Source organism: Scomber japonicus, chromosome 5, assembly GCF_027409825.1.
Source record: "Scomber japonicus isolate fScoJap1 chromosome 5, fScoJap1.pri, whole genome shotgun sequence".
Taxonomy (NCBI): Eukaryota; Metazoa; Chordata; class Actinopteri; order Scombriformes; family Scombridae; genus Scomber; species Scomber japonicus.
This window is the reverse complement of record NC_070582.1, coordinates 23,278,763-23,300,689: the sequence shown is the minus strand read 5'-3', so window position 1 is coordinate 23,300,689 and position 21,927 is coordinate 23,278,763. Positions and strand designations below refer to the sequence as shown.

Sequence of the window (21,927 nt, the reverse complement as noted above, 5' to 3'; positions counted from 1 at the left end):
GTTGCTTAATGTATACCTCTAGCCAGTTGTGCTTACATACTGAAGTCTCAATTCTATTGTGAATTTCATGTAAAGATGAAATAAAACAATTTGGAGAACCACTTCCAGTACAGCTGTGAAATCTTCCTCTTGCTGACACTTTATGCACCTAGATGTCATCTAGGTTGCTTCTTTTATTGACAAATCTGACCCTGCACACAGTTTACTAGATTTCAGGATTAAATAGAAACACTCTCACAATATTGGAACTTCAGTCTTCATTCGAGTGTAGCCCTCACACTTTGAAAGTGACTTTTCCTGCAAGCAAATTCATTACAGTTGTTGTGGGATTGATGGGCCTGGTGTGGTCGTGACTACCAGGTCATAAAAACCCAGCATCAGATATGAGGGGATGGAGAGCAGTAATGTGTGACCATGGCCCTGGCCATGCTCACAGCCAGATAGCACACTCTGTGAGAGACACCAACAGTCTCTCCTCAAGAGATCAACACTGTCTGATAATGGAGGCTTTGAGAGTACGACACCTAGCAGAGGGCTTGATAGCTCCACTCGTCATCTGTGTAGCTTTCCTCTCCTCATCATTTCTCTCTGTTGCACACTGGCAACTCCCCGTACCCCCAACTATGACTTATTGTTTTACCTTTAACATCATCTATATTCCAACTGCATAGGATGTGAGTCAGATGTTTATTACACTAGAATACATTAGAATAGGTTCTGTATTACTCACCCACAGCTGGTTTCCAGCAGACTGTCTCCAACCTGAAGGGAGGCCATACCGAAGTCTGCTATCCTGATGTTGTTCTTTTCATCTAGCAACAGGTTCTCTGGCTTCAGATCCCTGTGGCTGAAAGATAGTGGGACAGAAACATAAAGCAGTTAATGAAACATAAAAGAGCTCATGATATGTTATATAAACTAGGGAAACTGAGGTGAAAAGAGAGGTGTGCCGCAAGGTCTATGAAACACCTGTGGATCAAGCTTGGATCCAAATACATGCACACAACTGTGAGCAACACAGCATCTTAACCTGTTGCTGTGCGTCCTCCTCCTCCCTGCACCACCTCTGCCTTTGATCTGTCCATGCTGAAACTAGAGGCTCCCACCTCAGCGCTGGGCTGGTACGAGGTGTGACAGCCCCCTGCTGTGTCCTTTTCTCCTTCTGTTTCCCTCCCTCTTCTCCCCTCATCCCCTTCCTCTCATCTACCAGACAGCCACCAGCAAACTGGCTGAGCAAAGGGCATCAAGGGGAGCCAGCCGCAGAGGTGGTGTTCATTAGCTGCCATTCATTACCACTAAACTCAGCGAGGGGGATAATATCCAGCGGACACCATCTCCCTCCTTAAAAGGGACGATTGAGAGGAATATCTTTCTCATATCACATATGCTGTTGCTGTGTCAGGGGTTAAAATCTCAATTTTGATGAGTGACTGTTCAAAAGCAGAGTAGCATTAGTGTGCATTTAACATCTCTTCCCGGGTCGAGGGTAGTCTTACATCATACTGTGCTGCTCTTGTGATGTCTATTAAGGCTGAGGGAACTGCCATAAAAATTGAACACATGTATGTGTCCATACAGTGATATCCATCCATCTTTCTCTTCTATATTCTTGTATACTGTAGTATATGTATACTTGCTTATCTCCCTCTGTGCTTTTTGTAAAAAATTATAGAGCAACAGGGATGTCAGAATGGCATGAACTAGACTTTCATCTCCTCTTTAGACTAATAATGATAGAAAGGGGAGAAGAACAATAGCTGGATGAGTTAGCCTTTGAAGAGTGCCTCATCACAATGGACGTTTAACCTTAGATGACATCAGCCGCTGTACAACTCGTTTCCTGTCCTGAGGGATTAGCTGTCAGCTGGTTTGTTATCACACTGGCAGTCTCTGTGATCCCTGCTATAATTGAAATAAAACACAGATAGCATCTAAAACAGTTCTCCCCAGGCTAAAACCTTTATCAATTCACACAACCATCATTTGGCAGCGATGTCAGTAGCCTAAGAGTTAGTCTTTTAACTAATACTGTCAAAGCGCAAGAGGAGGGAACAAACATTGACCAAACTGCTCAGTGGACACCAGTGTGAGACTGTTGGTTGTGCCGGGTATTTACGAGGTATGTATTTATAAGCCTCCCATAATTCCACTGACGACACACCTGATTAAATGATGCATTAAAATAATGTTTCTCCCAGGAACAAAATGTTGCAGACAGATTAAGGCTACAAAAGACTGAGTAAGTTTAAACTTTGTAGAGGCAGGGACCAGACGACAGGCCCTTGACAACATTAAATAATTTGGTGTGACATAAGAGACAAAAGCAACAGCAACCACAGCACTGATTGTGGCTGGGGTTTAAGACAGTTCAAACATTATTTACTATTGATGACATGAGGGAGATGGAAGATGCTCTTGGTGCTAACAGCCTCACCAGAATAACACATATCTAAGTACTCTCAGCCTTAGATGCAAAAATGCACGCTAAATCATTATCTATAAGACACAAAGACATTGCATAAACACTGTGTAATAAAAGGCCTATCACATGTAACACACAAAGAGACAAAGCTTGAGGGACTGATCCACAAAAGGAAGAGGTCAACAACATATTTATCTACCGACAGCATCAAGAGGACAAATTGCATCTGGATGCTTTATTGGTTGTCAGGACCCTGGTATCCATAATAGGACATTAAACTGCCTCTCTGACACATTACGCTGCACTTTGCTACTGTAATCTTGCTCACACAGCAGGCCTTGCGGTGGGGATATCTCTATGTTGCACTCATATGTCATGCAGGAGGGACTGCTGTTAAACTAGTTCAACAGCTGCAATGAGCTTGAATGTAACTGTAGGTTTTCTTTCCAGAAATCTGGGAGTGTTGGGGAAATGCCTTTTACCAAAATATCTTAAATGTCAAGACTGTACAGGTATATGTGTTTTTGCAAAGGTGGCCCTGCAGAAAACAAAACAGCATAACTTTTATTGCCATGCTCACCTCATATCATAGGACATGAATAGAATAGAAAAATAAAAAATACCAAAGAAAATAACCCACCTATTTAAGTATGACTAACAGTTCTACCTTCATCTAAGCTCTTACAATGCTGTCAAGTGTAATTTACAGGGTGCACATGGGTCTACATGCTGTCTGAGCAAGCATTACACCCCAATGGAGCTGTTAAGACATGATTCTTGCAATCTAACACCAAGCTCTTAATTGCCTGTGATCATTTGCACCTACCATGCTGATATGTTTTGTTTTACAGAAGGTTTTAATGACTCTGTCCTCTTGGGGCTCACATCCCCTTAATATCCTAAACATGTTTATGATGATGAGCAGTATTGTAACTACACTCTCCAGCCCAAGTAAAATATACTTTTCCCATGGTGACACATTTTGACATACCACCATATTTAATATTGCCTCTTGTTAAAAACTGTGTCATCACACCGAGATATGTGGCACTAATTAGCTAAGCCAGAGCACTTCAAACCAATGCTAATGGCTCAAATGCATCTTTTTGACATATTAACATGCTTGGAAAATGGCACACCTGTTTTTGCATTTTCATGAAGCATGAAAGCTATTCTGGTACCATTATTGTTAGCTGAAGAGGGTTTTTAACATCATAGTAAGATGAAATGCACCTAGTTAGCCTCCAGCACACCTACGTGTCATCTTCCTCTTTCTATCTTTCCATTTTTCTCTCAAACTTTTTTAGGATTCTGTTGACCCAATTAGAGAGAGACCAAACACTAGAAATGCTTCAGGCTAATATTCAATCGCATTAGCAAAAGAGGACAATATTCTGACTGCTGACTTGGATGTGCTCAGCACAATCGTTCATTAGCCATTGGGGTTAATTGTGTATTAAGAGCAATGAGGGATGAGAATGATAAAGTTGTCTTTTTCTTTTGTTGCGGTCAAATGGAATTGGTCTGTGTTTTGCATTTTTGCTTAAAGCTTAAAGCAAGTCATTGCTGAACGTGTTTGGAATTTTGCTAAAATATTATTCCAGTACAGATAGGAAATTAGTGGCAGGTAGGCGCAAGTGTGGTCACAGCAATATAAATTTAAGGGTTACGACTCATCCTCTCTAAGTTGTCAACTTACTTTAGTTAGCTAATAACAATGGCCTACAGGTGTCCTACATGACACTGTCCTGACTGTATTAGCTACACTGTTCAGCACCATGATGAAAATACACACATACTATTGCTATTCTTACACTTTTCACTATTTACTATATGCATTTATTTTTTGTTTACTTAACAGAAACAAAACAGAAAACGTATAGGAAACATGTAATGCAATGTAATGTTATGTAATGTATCTATGCTATCTAGCAGATTTGCAGCCTGTCCTAAGTTAACCCTTAAAATCACTAATCACTGCACTTTGTGAAATTTACTAAGCCTCAGGTCCACTACAATATCCACCATTTTATAGTGATGTCTTATATAATCATTGTGACAATGATTGTTGTTCGAGGACTGACAATTCTAAAAAAGTATCACACAGCAAACATTAAACCAAGCAATAGTCATTAAACAAGTGACAGCTTCCATTGTGCATTGCCCATGCACAGAATATTGTCTGATTGTGTAGTGTGAAGTGACAACAATATATTATTATATAGTGGTAAATTTCCCATAGTAGTGAATTGCACTCAGCCATCGAAACAACAATTTCAGAATCAGCCATTTTTCCCCCAAATTGCCAAAGCTGAATTTGTTTCCTCCCATCATATTACCCTTGGTCTCATTTGATCTCACATGATCTCTCACATGAAGTTATCTTGGTTAACTACAGTACTTAGCGCTTCTTCACACTGGTGCCCCACACATTTCAGTAGTCACCTCTCATATAATTTGCATTAAAACAGGATTAGAATTGAGTGGAAGGAGATGTGTACTTTTCTACACAAGATTTGTCTCTCCACTGACTGGTTACAAGAGCATTCCTTGTGCCATATGGGGCATTCCTATCTATCCCTCTGGGGTTTTGAGCAACACTGGGGAAGTAATGCATTGTTGCATGTAATGCAGTGACTAAAAAGTGGGATTACAATGATGGCTAGATCTGTAATAAACAAACTATTTGCTTTGTTGTGCCAAATCTGTGTGTGCAACCTGGCGTTTGCTCTTAATCCAGAAGAGTTTGACTGGAGGAGATAGGAGGAGCAGTGGACCTTCAAGGCAGAATAAACAGACAAGCTGTCAGAGGTGCATTGGAGTGAAGTAGTGGCATAGATATTAAAAAGCCATAGCAACACCACACATCTAATACAACAGCCACAATGGACCGTAAATCCTCTTAAAATAGTCAATAATGCCTTGTTCAACATTGGAAAGGTGAATACTCCTTTTCATTACCTCATATGTGGTTATCTTAACCTTTATTCTCCACAAAGATGCATGCTTAATTTCTTCACATCCCTCATTTAACAAGTCTTCCCCACATTTCTCACAAAGGCCCTTACAAACACTTGCTTATTCCCCTGAAATAAAACACCATACACCAACCTATTCCTTTCATTTGCCCTCCTACCGCTTCATTTTCCATACCCATTTTAGCCATCCCATTTCCATTTCTCTATTCCACCTCCTCTCTACATCATTCCCTCCTCTCACCCAGTTAGACCTCAGCACTTCAACTGGCACTGCAGGAGAAGAAAATATGAAGAAAACTATAAAGACAAGGAGAGAGAGCAAGAGAGAGGGAGAGAGAGAAAGAAATATTTCCATTCTGTGTTGTTAGAGGCCATCATCCGTAATGATGATGATAGGCTTTCTACAGACAGGCAGGCCAACAGACAGACAGACTGTCATCTGGGGTAACTCTCCTAAGAATGTCAACAAACACAGCCACAAAAAGCCACAAGGGCATGGGCCACTATTAATAGAGGGACGGATATACAGAGGATGGACGCCAATAAACAGACCAACTTGTATTGCATGCTGCAGAAAGGATTTTTACATCAAGGTGATGAAATACCTTGATTTGTCAATTATTTCATTTACTAGATTAGCTAAAACAGTAATTTAATAATTTTGTTATTTAAATAATAGTTATTTTATTATTTAGTTATTTAATACACACATGTAGCATGTATCTTGATATTTATTATGGTTGCAGTGTACAATTATATATGCTGTAATAGAAACTTTGTTGATGACATGAATATGTTGATAAAAGAAAAATGACCTGTGGCTGGCTTTATTCCCCTCTGTGGAACTGTAAGCCAGCAAAGACATGCACAGATGTGGCTTTTTAAGCCCAGAGGAATAAAGCAGCTAATGACAAAGCGAGGGTGGGAGACACCCAGCAAGAGAGAAAGGTGGATATGGATGATGTGCAGGATGATACTTCTGCGTGGGTTTAATGTGACTTTTAGGCCAGGTGTTTGTTCTAACGCATGTAGGTGGCGGCAATAATGTGCACATCAGTATCGAGGATAGGCGGATGTGTAACTTAGTGTGTGTGTGTGTGTGTGTGTGTGTGTGTGTGTGTGTGTGCATGTATGATGAGCTTTAGGGCTCTCCTCCAAGGTGTACTAGCAATTTCTGGCTCACTTGGTGGGATGCTGGCAGTCACTTTATGTGACAAATAGTCTCTATCTCACACCCACACACAATCATTTTGTATTAAAAACACACACACACACACACACACACACACACACACACACACACACACACACACACACACACACACACACACACACACACACACACACACACACACACACAAGGTCGTTAACTGGGTTACGAGGAATAGACCAGAGTCATTATTAAACAAACGGAACAGGGATGAGAGGGAGGACCGAACATCTTGTACTTAGGACAAAATCACTCATTGATTTCTGTGCCCTTTTTCCTCTGAATGGCTTGGGTGCTCGTGCTCATGAAAATGTATATTGCATTGAAGCAAATCTCTGCTTGTTTAGCATATGACAGAGTGGGTGGACAAAATGATTGGGGAATGAAACAAGGGTTTGTTTGGTGTCACTTGACCTCAGGCTGAATCCTGGGTATAATCTCGCTGCAGCTTCAGAAACAATGGGAAAAAATCAATACAATATAGCTTTATTGCTCCCCTGAGAAAAGAAATATAGCACACTAGATTTATCACAGGAAATCACAGCAGACAGGGTTTTCTAAGGTAAGTTAACATTGCAGTAAAAAGGCAGCCAAATGTGTAGATGGAAAACAAATGCTGTTCTAATTATATTATCTTATTCTTATCTTTGGTTTTATTTAACCTCTCATTACCCGCTATGGTTAAAAAGCTGGGTAAAAAGAGGACAAGCAGATTGACAATATTCTTTATTCCTCTCAATCAATCTGCGTCTCTGTTGTGTGTTTGCAAGTTTGGCAGACTGCCATGTGGGCTTTTCAGGAGAGTCTATAAACTGTAGAAGGTGTGTATTTTATTGAGTGTCAAAACTGGCCTGATGCACATAATGTTGAAACTGGGATCCCCTCTCAGGTAAATGTGGAAGTGAATTATCAATATTTTAAACCCATTTACATTGACTACATTTTAACTACATCCACTCTGTCATTGTGACTTTGAGTGACAAACTGAATCCAGAGCAGCACTAGGAGTGATGTTCTGTTGCTGAAACCAATTTCTGCTCTGAGTCACAGGTTGGCAGGCAATTCTCACATTGGCAGACTTCAAATAATATCTAAACACAAGACACATTTTATTGAGGAGGGAAAATACAGTTTGACATTGGATCTATGGATACATCCCAAGTCCCTCATTTGAATTTTCCTCCTGCCTTGATACCATTTTGCAGGCCGTCCTGACGCTCTTATTTCTTCTCTGAGGAGGGTGGAACAAGGAGCAAGGAGGGATTTCTGAGGAGCCATGAAAAAGGATACATGCACAGCCTTCATGAAACTCTTTTATAGACTGACAAGCCCCCTTATTGGATATCAGTTATTGATCGAACACTGTAGCTGATAGGACTGATCTGACACATCACAACATCACTGAGTAAAGACAGATTACAGATTAAATTTAAGTGTATCACTCCATATATATAATTTGTTTTCTGATTCATCATCTACTTAATAATCTGTTAATTGTAGGTCTGATAGACAAAATAACTTTTTTCATTTATTAGAAAGGTTTTTCTTTTCAAGATCTGTTGTTTCTCCAATTAACTTTTATTATGATAAAATTGAAGGACGAGAGAATCTGTCTGTCAGCTAAAACACTCTTTAAACACATTTGTATTTTACATAATTTATCATCATTTAGACTCAGTCACATGTGATGCAAATAATTAATATAAACACATTGTGCTGGTAGAAATGCGTCAGTGCATCAGTACACAGTATCAATACAGAAGGCAGGTTTTATTCATATGCAGGTGTTTGTCAAACAGGTAACAGGCTGCATAGAGGAAACATCTGCTCTGACAGTGATAACTGTGCACCTTTATTAGTGTTAGCACAGTGCGCATGTGCAGACACAAACTTCATCAAAAGTCATCAGCTGCGGTCATCAGAAATGGACTTTCTCATGATGCTTCAGAGGAAAAGATGTCTTGTTTCTGTAAAACACATTTCCTCTCATGCATCCTCAGTGGAAGGGACTAAGACACAAGGAAACGACATAAGTGAAGGAAACGTGGATGCAATTCATGTGACTTGGGATGAACTCTATATTAACATACAATGAGAATACTCTTTTACTGCCTTAGTATTCATTATAAATGTGTTTTACTGACAATTCCTTTCCCACGTCTGTTTTTATCCTACGCTTACCTATCCTTGCCTCATCTCTCTTATAAGCTATCCTCACGCGTCACTTTGTCCCTATCTTTTCCTCCCCGTTTGAAGAAAACTCTGTCGAAATCAGAGAGCGATCTGAATCAGGCAAAGGAAACACTGAGTCATAAACAGCCGTTTCCTTCTACGTTCTTTCATTCATATTCACTCTTACATCCATCTGGCTTAAGAGAGATATTTAGGGGATAGTACGTGGGCAGAGAATGGAAGCATGAGGCAATGAGAAGAAGTGAAAATGGGAGTTGTGCAGAAAAGCAGGGCTGAGGAGAATGCGTTTACCCCCTCTGCATGGTGAGTCACAGAGAAAAGGGAGCACTTCTAACGGCCTGTGTAGGTCACCTGCACAGACAAGTAGAAATGGATGAAATGATTGCAGGAATGCTTTTTTATTGAGGGGATACTAGGATGATTAGTAGGAACGGAAGGAAGGTGAGAAAGGCTGAATGTACCTGTCTTTTGCCCCTTAATTGAGGTTGGGAGGAGGGCGAGTGGGTACAGCAACATCCCAAAATAATCCACCTCATGTAGGGCTGGGCAATGTATGTGTTGTGTTGCTTTTCCTGGTTTTAAATGCTGCATTATGTATAAATACATAAATATAATAATATACATTTATTTTCTGAACTTATCAGATTGTTCTAGCTGTTCTGTTATTTGCCTTTACCCATTTACTCATTATATCCACACTACTTTTGATTATTTATCAAAACTCTCATTGTACACATACTTTAGGAAAGCATTGTTAGCCATTTCTACATTATTGTAGTATTAGTATCAAGGTATTTGGTAAAAAAATATATTTCCAAGGCATCATTTTCTAAGAGTGTCAGTGTGGGGAAGTGAAGAGCTAAGCTGGAGACAAGGCACCAAAGTAAAATAGGAAGAGAGATTAATCTGCTGGTGAATCTTACCACATGTATGCACATGCAGTTAATGTCTGTGACAAATGCTATTTCCTAATAATCTGTTCTTCTAACAGCCACAGTTATCTAAATAGATTGATAAAATACGTCTAACTTTCATTCCCTTAGGTAATTAACAGGTTTGTTAATTTCAAGCTGTACACTAGTATTTTCCCCAATCAAGTACCTGTTTGATGATTCAAACAATAAAATTAAGTCAAGCACATCACTTTAAGATAATCAGTAAAATGTCAAATAATTTTGACACCAGGATGTAGTAGCATGTACGGTGTATAACAGCTCCCACAATGGCTTTATTATTAAATAGCAACAACAAAAAATTTAATTGCCTCCTCTAAAAAATTATACAGTGCAAGAATGCAAAGCATATATAATTACTTAAATTCAACTGCACCTAATCATTCTGTGACAAATCAGTTTAATTCTTTCCTTTTAATTGCCCGTGCAACATTATGCAAATCTATCTCCCAGGCATTTAGTACTCAGCACCAGGATACACAGAATATCTTACCACAACTGTTTTCCACCAGCTTGGTTTCTTCATCAAACTTTCAAGGATACTTCACAGTCTCCCCCCCCCCCCTCTCTCTCCCTCTCCCTCTCTCTCTCTCTCTCTCTCTCTCTCTCTCTCTCTCTCTCTCTCTCTCTCTCTCTCTCTCTCTCTCTCTCTCTCTCTCTCTCTAATGAAGTCTAAATAAAGCAATGCGTTGGTTTACAGTAGACATTAGAACATTAAATTTACATTGATTTATTTATATTAGAGCAAGTAGGTATAATAAACACAACAGCTAGTAATTTAATTTACTACTATATAACATATTACATGATTTAATTTAACTAATTATAATACAGAAAATGATAAGATTATGGGAATAATAATAGAATAACTGCTAATGATAATGAAATAACATACTGTAGGTATGTGAGCAGCTTTCTGTGAAAATCTCTCTTTCCTTACTCGTACCTGCTTATATTTTGGCAACGACCACTGTCCCACCTCCCTGCTCTACCAGATAACCATGTTTCACCTCATTTCATGTTCTTACAATATGTCAGCTGTCTAATCTGGATGTTAATGGGATATTTTTAGAATGAGGAAAAATATACCCTTAGTAACAAGCAATATCAAGTTTTTTTCAGTTCTTCTGTAATAATCACATTGTTTGAACAGCACTGATGAATAAACTGATTGAAATTTAGATGATTGTTTCACTTCGGGAATTTATTTTTAGGGAAATCGTTATTTGTTCAATGTTGTATGACAACCTAATTGACTTTGTTACACACCCCGGTTATGGTTCTTCATTTATGTGTGTAAAGGGTTTTATGGATTGCAGACAGTGAGTTCAGCTTTTAACACTTTAACCCCAAATATTATTATATGAAGACTGTAGTGTTCACAGTTGCCTACTACAGTGTGGTGAAATATAATTACCAGTATGTACCAGAACTTATGTGTTCTGCATTATGACTTCAATTTACGGTAAAGTCTAAACTGAGATAAGATTCACTTTATTGCATTGTGTTTTGTAAATGATTAAAAATCAAGTTAACATATTTACATGTTTTGTGTACTTTTATCAAGGTATGTTTAAAATATCTTCCAAAATAATATGTCAAAATAATTCAACCTTAATAGCATGAATCAAGAATCTATACATTTTTGTCTGTTTTCAATGAAGGATAGGTGGGATTTGTTCATTTTCACCAACACAATCAAACCATTCCTAATATCTGCATTACTGGCTGCTAGAAAAAGTATTGAAAAAGTATATGAATTATATCACTTACCATATGGAATGACTGTGGCAAAAATCCAGGGCAGACATGATCTGTCTAAAGAATTTCCTGGCCTCTTTAGGCGTTAACCTGCCTTTCTTCACCAAGTAGTCAAACAGCTCACCACCAGACACGTGTTCTAGCACAAGGTACCTGAAAGAGAAAGTGTAAGAGAGAAAGTGGGAATCAATGGAAGAATAAAAGATATAACAAAAGGGACAGCAGAAAAAAGTCTCATACATATGGACACAAAGGACAACATTTCACTTTTAGGGACAGGAATAAATACCACAGCTCCCACTGCAAGGACCCCACAGAGAAACAGAATCAAAACCCCGACCCCAGAGGTCTGTAAGAGCTGGAACAATGTAGGCAATGTAGTTCCCTCATAGCCATTATACACAGACAAATACCAAGGATCAATGCTCTGATCTCTCAAAAGCGGTTTCATGGTGAGTGTTTATTTTTTATTCTGGCATCTGTAAGATGCCCCCACAGTAATATAGTGAATCATCCCAACACTGTATTACAAATAAATGTGAAAGGTTCTGATATACTATACACTCTGACCTCCTGTGGGAGGCATCAGAGAAATGATACAGTTGTATCACACTGTGAAAAGTTGGAAAAGTTGTGCGAAAAGCCCTTAGACATAAAGGATTTAGGGGCTTACGAATTCTGCTAAGGTACAGACAATGTAAGCTTCTGTGACAGTCTTTGTCTCAGCACTCGGTTAATCAAGCAAAGGAGACACAGAGGAAGGACAAGAGGGAATGGAAAATCCTCTAAAGTTCCCTGGCAAACACATACAGTACAGTGTTTGTGTTGCTATTGTGGACTGTATATCTTAGCGATGGAGCAAGAATTTTGTTTAATGAATCTGCTTCTTTTACTTTACCAGACATTCATACACTCACAATCTTCCCCACTATCAGATTTTTACAGCCACTCTTCGGGTGGCGTTTGAGCATGTGCGTCTAGGCTTATAGGAGGGCGCAGTCTGTCATCCTGACTGCACGGCCATGCTCTAGGGCTCCAAGGGGACAGGAAGGAGATGAATCTCCGCTGACCCAGACCTAAAGCTGCATCTGTGGGCTCAAAGCCAGCCATGCCCTGGCCCTGCTTGTATATCCTGTGCTGAAAGTCCCTCCATCTTCACTAGGACAAATTGAAACTCAGACATGCAGTTAAATACTCTCTTTCTTCTCTCTCGCTGTGGATATGTGTGTGTACATGCAGCTATACTTCTACTGATCATGCTATCATTTTGCAAGTACTGCAGTCAGCCACAGATCATGTTGTAATTAAACAACTGTAAACACTTAAAAGCAAAAATGCTGTCACCAGAAAAACCTCAACAGCTTTGGCACAACCAAAGACACAAGTAAGTACTGTGGGTGAACACATACACTAACACATTTATAAAACACAGTCAGCATTAACACAGCTTCTTATATAACATAATCTTGATTTAAATGTAATTTCTCCAAGTACTACAGTTTGTTTGGTTATTTAGTATAATGGTTTCCTTTTAAAGCACTTCACTGATTTTATGCTTCATGATCAGTTGTCATCCATAGTACAACTCAGCCAGTGAAAACAGTTGTATAATACATTTTGTGGCTCAGTAAGGGAGTTTTCTAAAAGCTGTGAAAGTAACCCTAATAATGTCACCAGGATTATCTTGGCGTGGAGACTGCGAACATTTAATAGAAAGGCTGTGTTAAAAACTGGGGATGCAGAGTTTTGAAACATGGGGGCATTTATCAGGCTGGATGAAGATGAAGACATACTATCAAATTAGATTATGGAAATTGTATCATTTTTTAAAGCTTCACCTGACCAGAATGAGGACATTGTGGTGTCTGCTGATTATTATTGAACCATTCTTTTCTGACTTTCTTTGCTGTACTTAAGGATTAAAATTCAAACTAGCTTCTCCATATTTTGCTCTCTCTCGCTTGTGAGAATAAAAGTTTTTACAAGGACTTTTCATACTTGGCCCTTGTGGACAAAAGCAGCAGTGTTTCCCCAAATGAAGACTGAATTTCCCAAGAGCACCACAGATTTGTGTTGTAAAGATATTGACTAGCACGTGATGAGGTAATGTATCTATTTGTGGCTATCTTAGATTAATAATTGTAATATGACAATGTTAAAGCAAAGTAGAGTTTGTTTTAGTAGCGTTCTTACACAACGTTACATATAAGGCTGCATTCACACCAAATCCGGCAATTAGCACCTTCCCACTGGGTCCTGTAGAGGTGTGGGTATGTTTATTTGTGCTTTAGAATGTAATCAATTTGAAATAGATTCACTCCCTTGTTCTTCATTCACGCTCCAGCTTGCTTGACCACTGATGCTGATCTCAACTCTCTCTCTGTTTCTCTAGTCTAACAAAGTCAAACTTTACTTTTAACGTTATCAAATGATGAAAAAAGTCTGGCCCTATTATGTGTGGCAAAAAGGCAAAGAACACAATCATTATCTTGCATGGGTAACAATTCAGTATTTTGTTGAAATGTTGCAGCAAACAATCTAAATTGAAAGAGGTAACAGCACTGCCACTCTTAGTATATACATGTGCATTATGTTCATTCTTACAGCTACCATTTTTCATTCTTATAGGCATAATTTATATCAACATGATGGTGTGATCATTCATTTGTAGCAATGAAGTAGCCATAAATAAAATATTGTACAGCTATGTATCAAACTCCTTCCACTTCTCCCTCACCTAGAGTAAACACTCACTACACCACTTTAAACAGCTTGTGGTGTGCCAACAGCATAATAAATCTTATAGCTGCAAAACTGTTGGCTCTAACATCCCGTGTATCTATTAACTATTGGCTTTCAAGTGAAGATATCTGAGGAAGAATCTGAAAAATATTAATTGCAAAGTTACATCACTGATGTGAAGCGCAGAGTTCGCTGGTGATGTAAACATAAAGCAATTTGTCCTCTGTGACGCTACTAGTGACCAACTGTCAAAAGTGATGAAGCAATGGGCACAAAATGTGATTTTAATAATCCAATTATAGGATGAATCATAATATTCTGCTAGTCCTATCATCTTAAAGGATGACATGTACAGTATTGCATGTCCAATCCCATTTGGCCTGTAAGCTCAAGATGAGAGCTAATTGAATTTAGTTGACAAACAGTCCTCTGTAGATCAAGGGGGCTGCTATAAACGACTGATGGGCTTGTCACTCACCACTGTAAGAGTTAGCTAATAGATTTATTATATGTCTGCTTGTGTGTGTATGTGTGTGTGTGTGTGTGTGTGTGTGTGTGTGTGTGTGTGTGTGTGCATGTGCATGCAGCAGCTGCAGCAGAGTAATGTGACTGCCACTCTCCATGGCTAATGTTTTTTAATGCAATGGTGTTGCCACTGATAAGCATGCCATGGTGTTTACATTACGGAGACTTCCTCTCCCTATTAGCATTCCCCTAGTGTGTGTGACCAAATTAAATGCCTCGTGCCAATACTAATGGAGCATCCGCCCCTCCAAGGCTACTGTATCACTGTTGCCCTCCAATCATAATACACCAGTCAAAACCACTCCACAGGCCAACAAAATGATCTATGGGATTTTAAATGATGTTCTGCTGTCCAAAAGAGCACTTGTTATTAATGATTTTTGTGAGCCAAAAAACCTTTTATACAACATGACAATCATTTACTGTACGCAGTGTATTTACAATTTAGTGTTTTTTACATAAATCAAAACTGGACCACAATTCACTGATGATACTTACAAGTATTTTTTATTTTCGTAGACATCATGTAGCTTTAAAACATGCGGGTGTTCTATGAGCTTCAGAATAGCTATTTCTCGCTCCACCTGTATGAGAGAGGGACAGGTAGGGAAAGAGGAAGAAGGAGAAAGAGACAAGAGGAAGGAGGAAGACAGTAAAGAGAATAAGGGAGGAACAAGAGAGAAGGGAGAAAAAAAGAGACTTTATTAGCATAATTATATGTGCAACAGCATTCTAAGAAAAGTGTAATCATCCTTATTTGTCCTCTTCAATTCCAACTTTCCTGTCACTGCTGGCAAAACCAGGTACCAAGGAGACCAATCAACTGACCCCAAAATAGCCCGTGATGAGGTCTCGCTAATCGTTTTTCTGAGGCTACCTGTGAAGGTCATTGTCAGAGAGACAAATTTGAGAGGCAGCAATCTGTAATAACATTTTACACAACCAGCACAAGGGCTTAAGAGGAATAGGTAAACCAATGAAAGGAGCTGACTGGCACTTTCTACTGGCAGAAAGGACAGAGATAAGCCATGACCACACGGTGGTCAGCATCCAGGCCAGTAAGCACTGCTATCTCAGGTGGAAAACATGGTTTGCTTCAAAAGCTGAAGGAAAAACAGGTTGGGTTTGTCTTATCTTACCCAAAATTGCACCCTTTCCTCTTTAACAAAACGAGGCCTTCGCAATCATATTTCATAAGCCAGTGGTTTGCTCGAGGTGAACATAAATCAGCTTGGTTAGATAAGAAACCTGAAGTAGAATAACCTGTCAAGAGTCAGACATCCCACATTTGAACATTTCTGTCCACTAAGAGTATTGCCTGCAGGTAAATAGGGGTCAAAATGTCCACTCAGGTACATCAGCTTCTTCCAGAAGAGGCTTTTTTCCCCAGTCAGTCTGAGACAGTGGCTGCACACATGAACACAACACCAGAACAAGCAGACGGCTGTGTCCACACAAGTTTCTGAGTTCCTTTTTTTGCTTACGGAGCTGCTGCGAGACATCTACAGTATACTGTGAGACTGTTGAGAGCTGAGTTTAACCAAAATCGTGCAGATCAGTTTGGATTTGTGTCAGCATCTCTGGAGGTTGTAGTCAGCATGTACAGCTGCCACTGAAAATCAGCATGGATCCTACTTCGACAGAAGCCACAGCTAATCTTCAACCCCCTGCGCTCTTCTGCTCTCCTCGCAGTTATAGGTTTGTCCTTCTCCTACACATTTCTTGTCCATCTTCTTCTCCACCCTCTGTGTCTAGCTTTAACTGACAATGATGGAGATGAAAGGACAGTGTGAGTTAAAGGCTCCTGTGCCTCGTCTCAGTCTCATCAATGTCAATTTCACTATGTCACTCGCCTGTGACAGCCTTCACGTTGCTTTACTGTCATTGCAGCTTAGTTTTATGAACACTCATATGGAATGTAAAACTCTGATCTGTCAGCAAACTATATTCTGGTTAAACTCCTACAAAGCTGTTTGTGTGACCAGGTGTAAAATCAGGTTCCTCCTAATTATGCATTGTTTTTCATTTCAGCTTCTATTAATCATCTCTGCCCGCTCAGTTATTATAGCCTATCTTCTTGACACATTTTTGATGGTTCCACTCTGCCATTTTCACTCCTTATCAAGAGCAACATCTGATGCAAAGTGTGTATGTGTGTGCATTTATATGTGTGTGTGTGTGTGTGTGTGTGTGTGTGTACATTCAGTCACTAAAGACAAAAATGCAATACAGAGCAATCCGTGTTAAAGCTGCAGCTAATAAAAAAAAGTCATGGGAGAGTATATCGCTTGGCACACAGCTTGTAACAGCTAGGCTAATCAGGGCTAATCCAGAGACTAATGACTCTGGATTCTGCACTCAGCAGCACTGCACTGTGCCACTTTCTCACCTGAGACTAAGGTGTGTTGTTAAAAATGAGCCCGTGGTGGCTAGCTTGCTAGCTGGCAGCTGGGCTCCCTGCAGAGAGACTAATGCTACCCAGGACTCAGAGAGAGTTGAACGAAATGATACAGAGCCAGCAGCTGGCTTCCTAAGCTTCCTCTAAGCTCCTCCTTATAGTTAATTGAAATAAGAGAAATAAGGCTTAATGTGAAGACTTAACTTTACAGCAGCATGCTTATTGCAAGATTAGCTGTTGATTAACACACTAATGTAAATTTGGGAGCACCCCTTGCTCTATCCAGCAATATACAGTACAACAGTTTCATTTAATAGAACCGATCTGACAAATGTTTGAACACCTCCCTTGCTTGCAAGCAAATGGGGTAAGGTATGCTGTTCCATCGATTATTGCAAACAATACATGCATAATAAAAGTTATAATAAATAAAAATAACAAAAATACACACACTGACTGTTGCCAACTGTTCACATGCTTCTTTTTAAAGCATCAAACACACAGATCCAACACCTCCCTAACTTCATGTTAGTTTACATGCCAGGTGGCCATCCTCTCTCTTGGTCTGGCTCGTGTACATGGCTCCGCACTCTCTCATTAAGTTTCACATCTGTGAATGTGAACAGTTCTCTCCAATTGCCATATCTCTGTGGCACTTCATTAAGCCTTTATTAGCAGCCGGTTGGACACCATTCACCGAGCCACACACAAAAGCAGAGATGGACAGGTGGTCAGAAGAACACACACCTCCCCTTCTTTATACTTCTTGTTACTTGTGCTCTTCTTGTGTTTGTCAGTTCAGTGCATTGGCAATTTGCTAAATTCTCTGACAACCAAACAGGTTTAGAGGACAAAGAATAGTTAGAGAAGAAACACCTAATTAGAGAGCGGAGGTCAGACAAGAGCGCGAGACTGACACTAATCCAAATTGTTTACTTGACAGCAAGATAATTTGCCTTGTAAAGCCATGTGGTTATCGCTGTGGAATGCACATCATTAGCGGAAGACGCCAGAAGAGTAGACTGTTGGTGGACAGGCTGATTGGTGACGCGTTGACCCACAGGGTTTCCTATCAGTGTCATATCCTGCTAAGCTAAATGGATCAATAGGTTGGGACTACAGTGGGGATTGATACAGTGGGGGTGTTAACTACAACCATGATGGTGTATGTTGCAAGCAAGAGATCTCAAACTTTGATAGAGAAAAAATGATCACACAACATCTTAGTACCAGGCTCCAAGGAACGGTTTGTTGTTGCTCCATATTAAAAGCTAGAGCACAATTTTCTTCACCCTGTAATTTAATTTTGATATTGTTGTGTTTGAAAGTACGTCTAATGTGATTTATTACTTGTAATTATGGTGTAATTTGCAGATGCAGATGGTATGTTGTAATAGCACAGTGAAACAAGCCTGTGTGAGAGGAGGATGACTAGGAAGACTACAGCTTCACGGACAAATGAGGCACAGTATTCACTTGTGGTTCCATGTGTCACTTCAAATTCACAGGATGAGAGCCGGTTTAACATAGTTCCATCAGCTTCCTATTGATTCTTTAAATTACAGTCCTGGATCTGAAAGGATTGAATGGACGAGCAAACTAATGACTGGTGACATCAATAGTTTCATCACTGTGGCTAGGAGTCCAGTGATGGAGAATCAGAGACAGCCAGGCAACAACAAAGATGTAAAGAGATTATATTCATGTCACATATGTCACAGAGCAAGGGAACAGAGAAACCAACCCAAAATCTCAGAGGGGAAAATATTGGATCACAGGCTCTGTCATCTCTCACTCTCAACTTATTGCATCTTGCGCTCTTTCTCCCGCCTTTCTCCCGTCTGTGTGAAAACACAGACATTTCTGTCACCTCCCCCAGGCGAGCGAGTGAATGGTCCCTTGATACTGAGATCTGAGGATCAAAGTCAACAGGGCAGCCATGTGTGTCAGATAAAAAAACAGGGGTGGCTATGCTAACAGGGGAGCTACAGTGCATGCAAGACTGCTGGATGGATGGAAAAACAAAAGAGGGACAGAGGGAGGATGAGTGAATGTGTGAGCATAAACCATGTAATTCTCTGCAATGGAGAAGACTAAAAGACAAATGTAGAGGACAGAGAGAAAGAGAGCACAGCGAGACGAGTGAGATGATAAGAGGTAAGGCAATGAGGCATCAATGCTAAAAGCATGTGACAATCAAGGAAATTAGAGAGCATTCCACCTACAAGGCTTTAATTCACCTGACAGATATTCTATCTAGTGCACTTGACAACTATGGATTCATTTGCACCATATTGGTGCTGTATATATTATTTCAAAAGCTTTAATTTTATTCAGTACATTCCAGAAATATGGTTTTATGACTGCTTTTATGGTTAATAAATTATATTTTCATCAGAGGAGACTTTGTTAGTATTAAGAGTTATTTATCTGACAAGATAATCTGGACAAACATTGTTTTCTTGCTAACTTGCGGTTACTTTTCATACAACAACAAGGGTGAGTTCATTTTCTTCCTCCAAAAACATTAGGAGCCCTTCGACCCAAATGAACTTCTTCATTACAGAAACATCAGTGTCTGTCAATTTATTGTACTGTATATATCCTTATGTTAAATATACAATTCAAAAAGGGAAATCTTTACTTTCATTTTCTATCTAATTTTCAACCAATTCACAGATTTACCTTTACTCCACCAGACAGTCATCTGATTGTTATCTTCCTAGACATCTTACTAGCAGATGTTAACATTCAATAAGATATAGTGGTCTAAACATTACATGTAATTTTGTAAAAACACTTAAATCTAGAATGAAAGAAAATGATTAAATAATATTTTATTATGGAATGTTTTATTACATATTTTTTCCTTTGTCATAATACATTGTCAAATGTGCATCATTTGATTTGAACTTGTGCAAACGAATAAAAATAAAATGAAACTCAATTTAGAATTGCAGGCAAGGATATGTAGTATGTATATAGAAGAGAACATATGGGTGAAAGCAAAGAAAGCTGTGGGGGGGCCGGGGGGGAGGTGGCTGGAGAGAAGGGTTGTGGGTCCAACTGTCAGTGAGCAGAAGGGGAGGAGACAGTGCAGCTTGGCTACTGGCTCACAGACAAAACCAGTCAGCTTCTCATCCATTCATACTTTTGACATGTGGACACATTAACGCATGATGCACACACACTGTACACACACACCGCTGATCATGGCAAGCTATGAGCCACACCTCCATCTATCCATCCATCCATCCATCCATATGTCGGTCAGTGAGCCAGTAGGGCAGAATCAGTGTTTTCTGCCAGGAGCAGAGGGTAGCCAAGCTGGTGTGTGTGCATGCATGTGTGTATCTGTGTGTACGTGCTTACACATGCATGTACATGGCAAGGATTTAGTGGCTGTAGAGTACTATATGTCAGTCTTTGTAACCAGAAAGGACATCAGCTTCAACGGCAAACGCACATGCATGCACGCAGACAGACAGACAGACAGAGAGACAGAGAGACAGACAGACAGACAGACAGACAGACAGACAGACACAGTCTACTCTTCACACCTTCTTAGAAAAAACATTGGGCGAAATGAACCAAGGCAGTCTCAGGATGTGGATTCATGTGTGTATTATGAACACTCTTGCTTAACCAAAATGTGTTCAGGAATTGTCGGAGGCAGGCTCAAGACTATGGATTTAACAGTATATATACATTAAAGTCTCACTGAGATTACATTTTTTTTTCAAGACCTGACGAATACAGCAGCATAAACAATGTTAAAACAATAAACAGTTATGATGAATAAACAGGTACAATTTCCTAAAACTATTTCAGTAAAAAATTGGGAGCAATCACATTGACAAAGAGAACTATTTTCATGATCCTTTAAAATTGAATTAAATTCCCCAACAGTAATCTGCTCTGACAATTTCAGGTCCTTCTGAACATTTTTCCAGGAAAAAGGAACAGTATATTTTTATGGCTTTTTAGCCTAATTCTCTTCTAACTTTGGGCACCAACATATGAAGACTATCATGAGAAAGCAGGCCAGCTCAAAGAGATATGGGAAATACAGAAATGGCCACTTAGTGGTGTGCAAGATTACAACAGTCAGTAATAAGAAGTGATCAACTTTGGTATAGTCTCAACTTCTTTTGGCAGTGGTCAGGTGCATTCATAAAGAGCAAATCAACAAAGGTAAAAAAGTTACTGAAATTAAGTGTTCCTACAGGATCTATTCTTTAAAAAGGATCCATTTTTAAAAACGAACCTTAATTTAAGTTTCAGCTTGGAAACAAGGTTGATTTCAATGACAAGTTCTGTAATACCTAAATACTTAGTGTTGTGACCATTTAAATTTCAACACCTTCAGTTGAGATATTAAGAAGATTAAAATGGTAAGTCTTTGCCATTTCAAAATAGCATCAACTTAAGCTGAGTAAATGGGATTGAACAAGATCAAAGGCCACCTGCAGGAATTCAGAGGTTTGTAATATTGCAGGGGATGAGCAATAGATAACTGTATCATCTGCATAGAAATGGAATGCAGCATTTGATAAATTATCTCAAAGCCACAGTATTTGGTGAGGCAGTGTGTGTGCATGAGGTAGATCTTTTTATCTCCTACTACTGAGCCAGTCCCACTGAGAGCAAAACAAAATATGATATAAAATAATATTTGTATGATTCCATTCCAGTCAAAGTCATTGGACTGAAAAAAGTAATCACTCTCTTACTTTCATCTTTCT

General features: G+C 39.4%; 1 protein-coding gene across 1 annotated transcript in view; it reads right to left on the bottom strand.

The window, feature by feature from the left end:
• Nucleotides 1-21,927, bottom strand: part of brsk2a (BR serine/threonine kinase 2a) — a 159,586-nt gene that overhangs the window by 31,862 nt on the left and 105,797 nt on the right. Inside the window, exons 3-5 of the mRNA XM_053318772.1 lie at nt 15,283-15,368; nt 11,530-11,670; nt 731-847 (exon numbers count right to left, since the gene is read on the bottom strand). Coding sequence (XP_053174747.1) covers nt 731-847; nt 11,530-11,670; nt 15,283-15,368 — 344 coding nt within the window. The remainder of the gene's footprint in view (nt 1-730; nt 848-11,529; nt 11,671-15,282; nt 15,369-21,927) is intronic.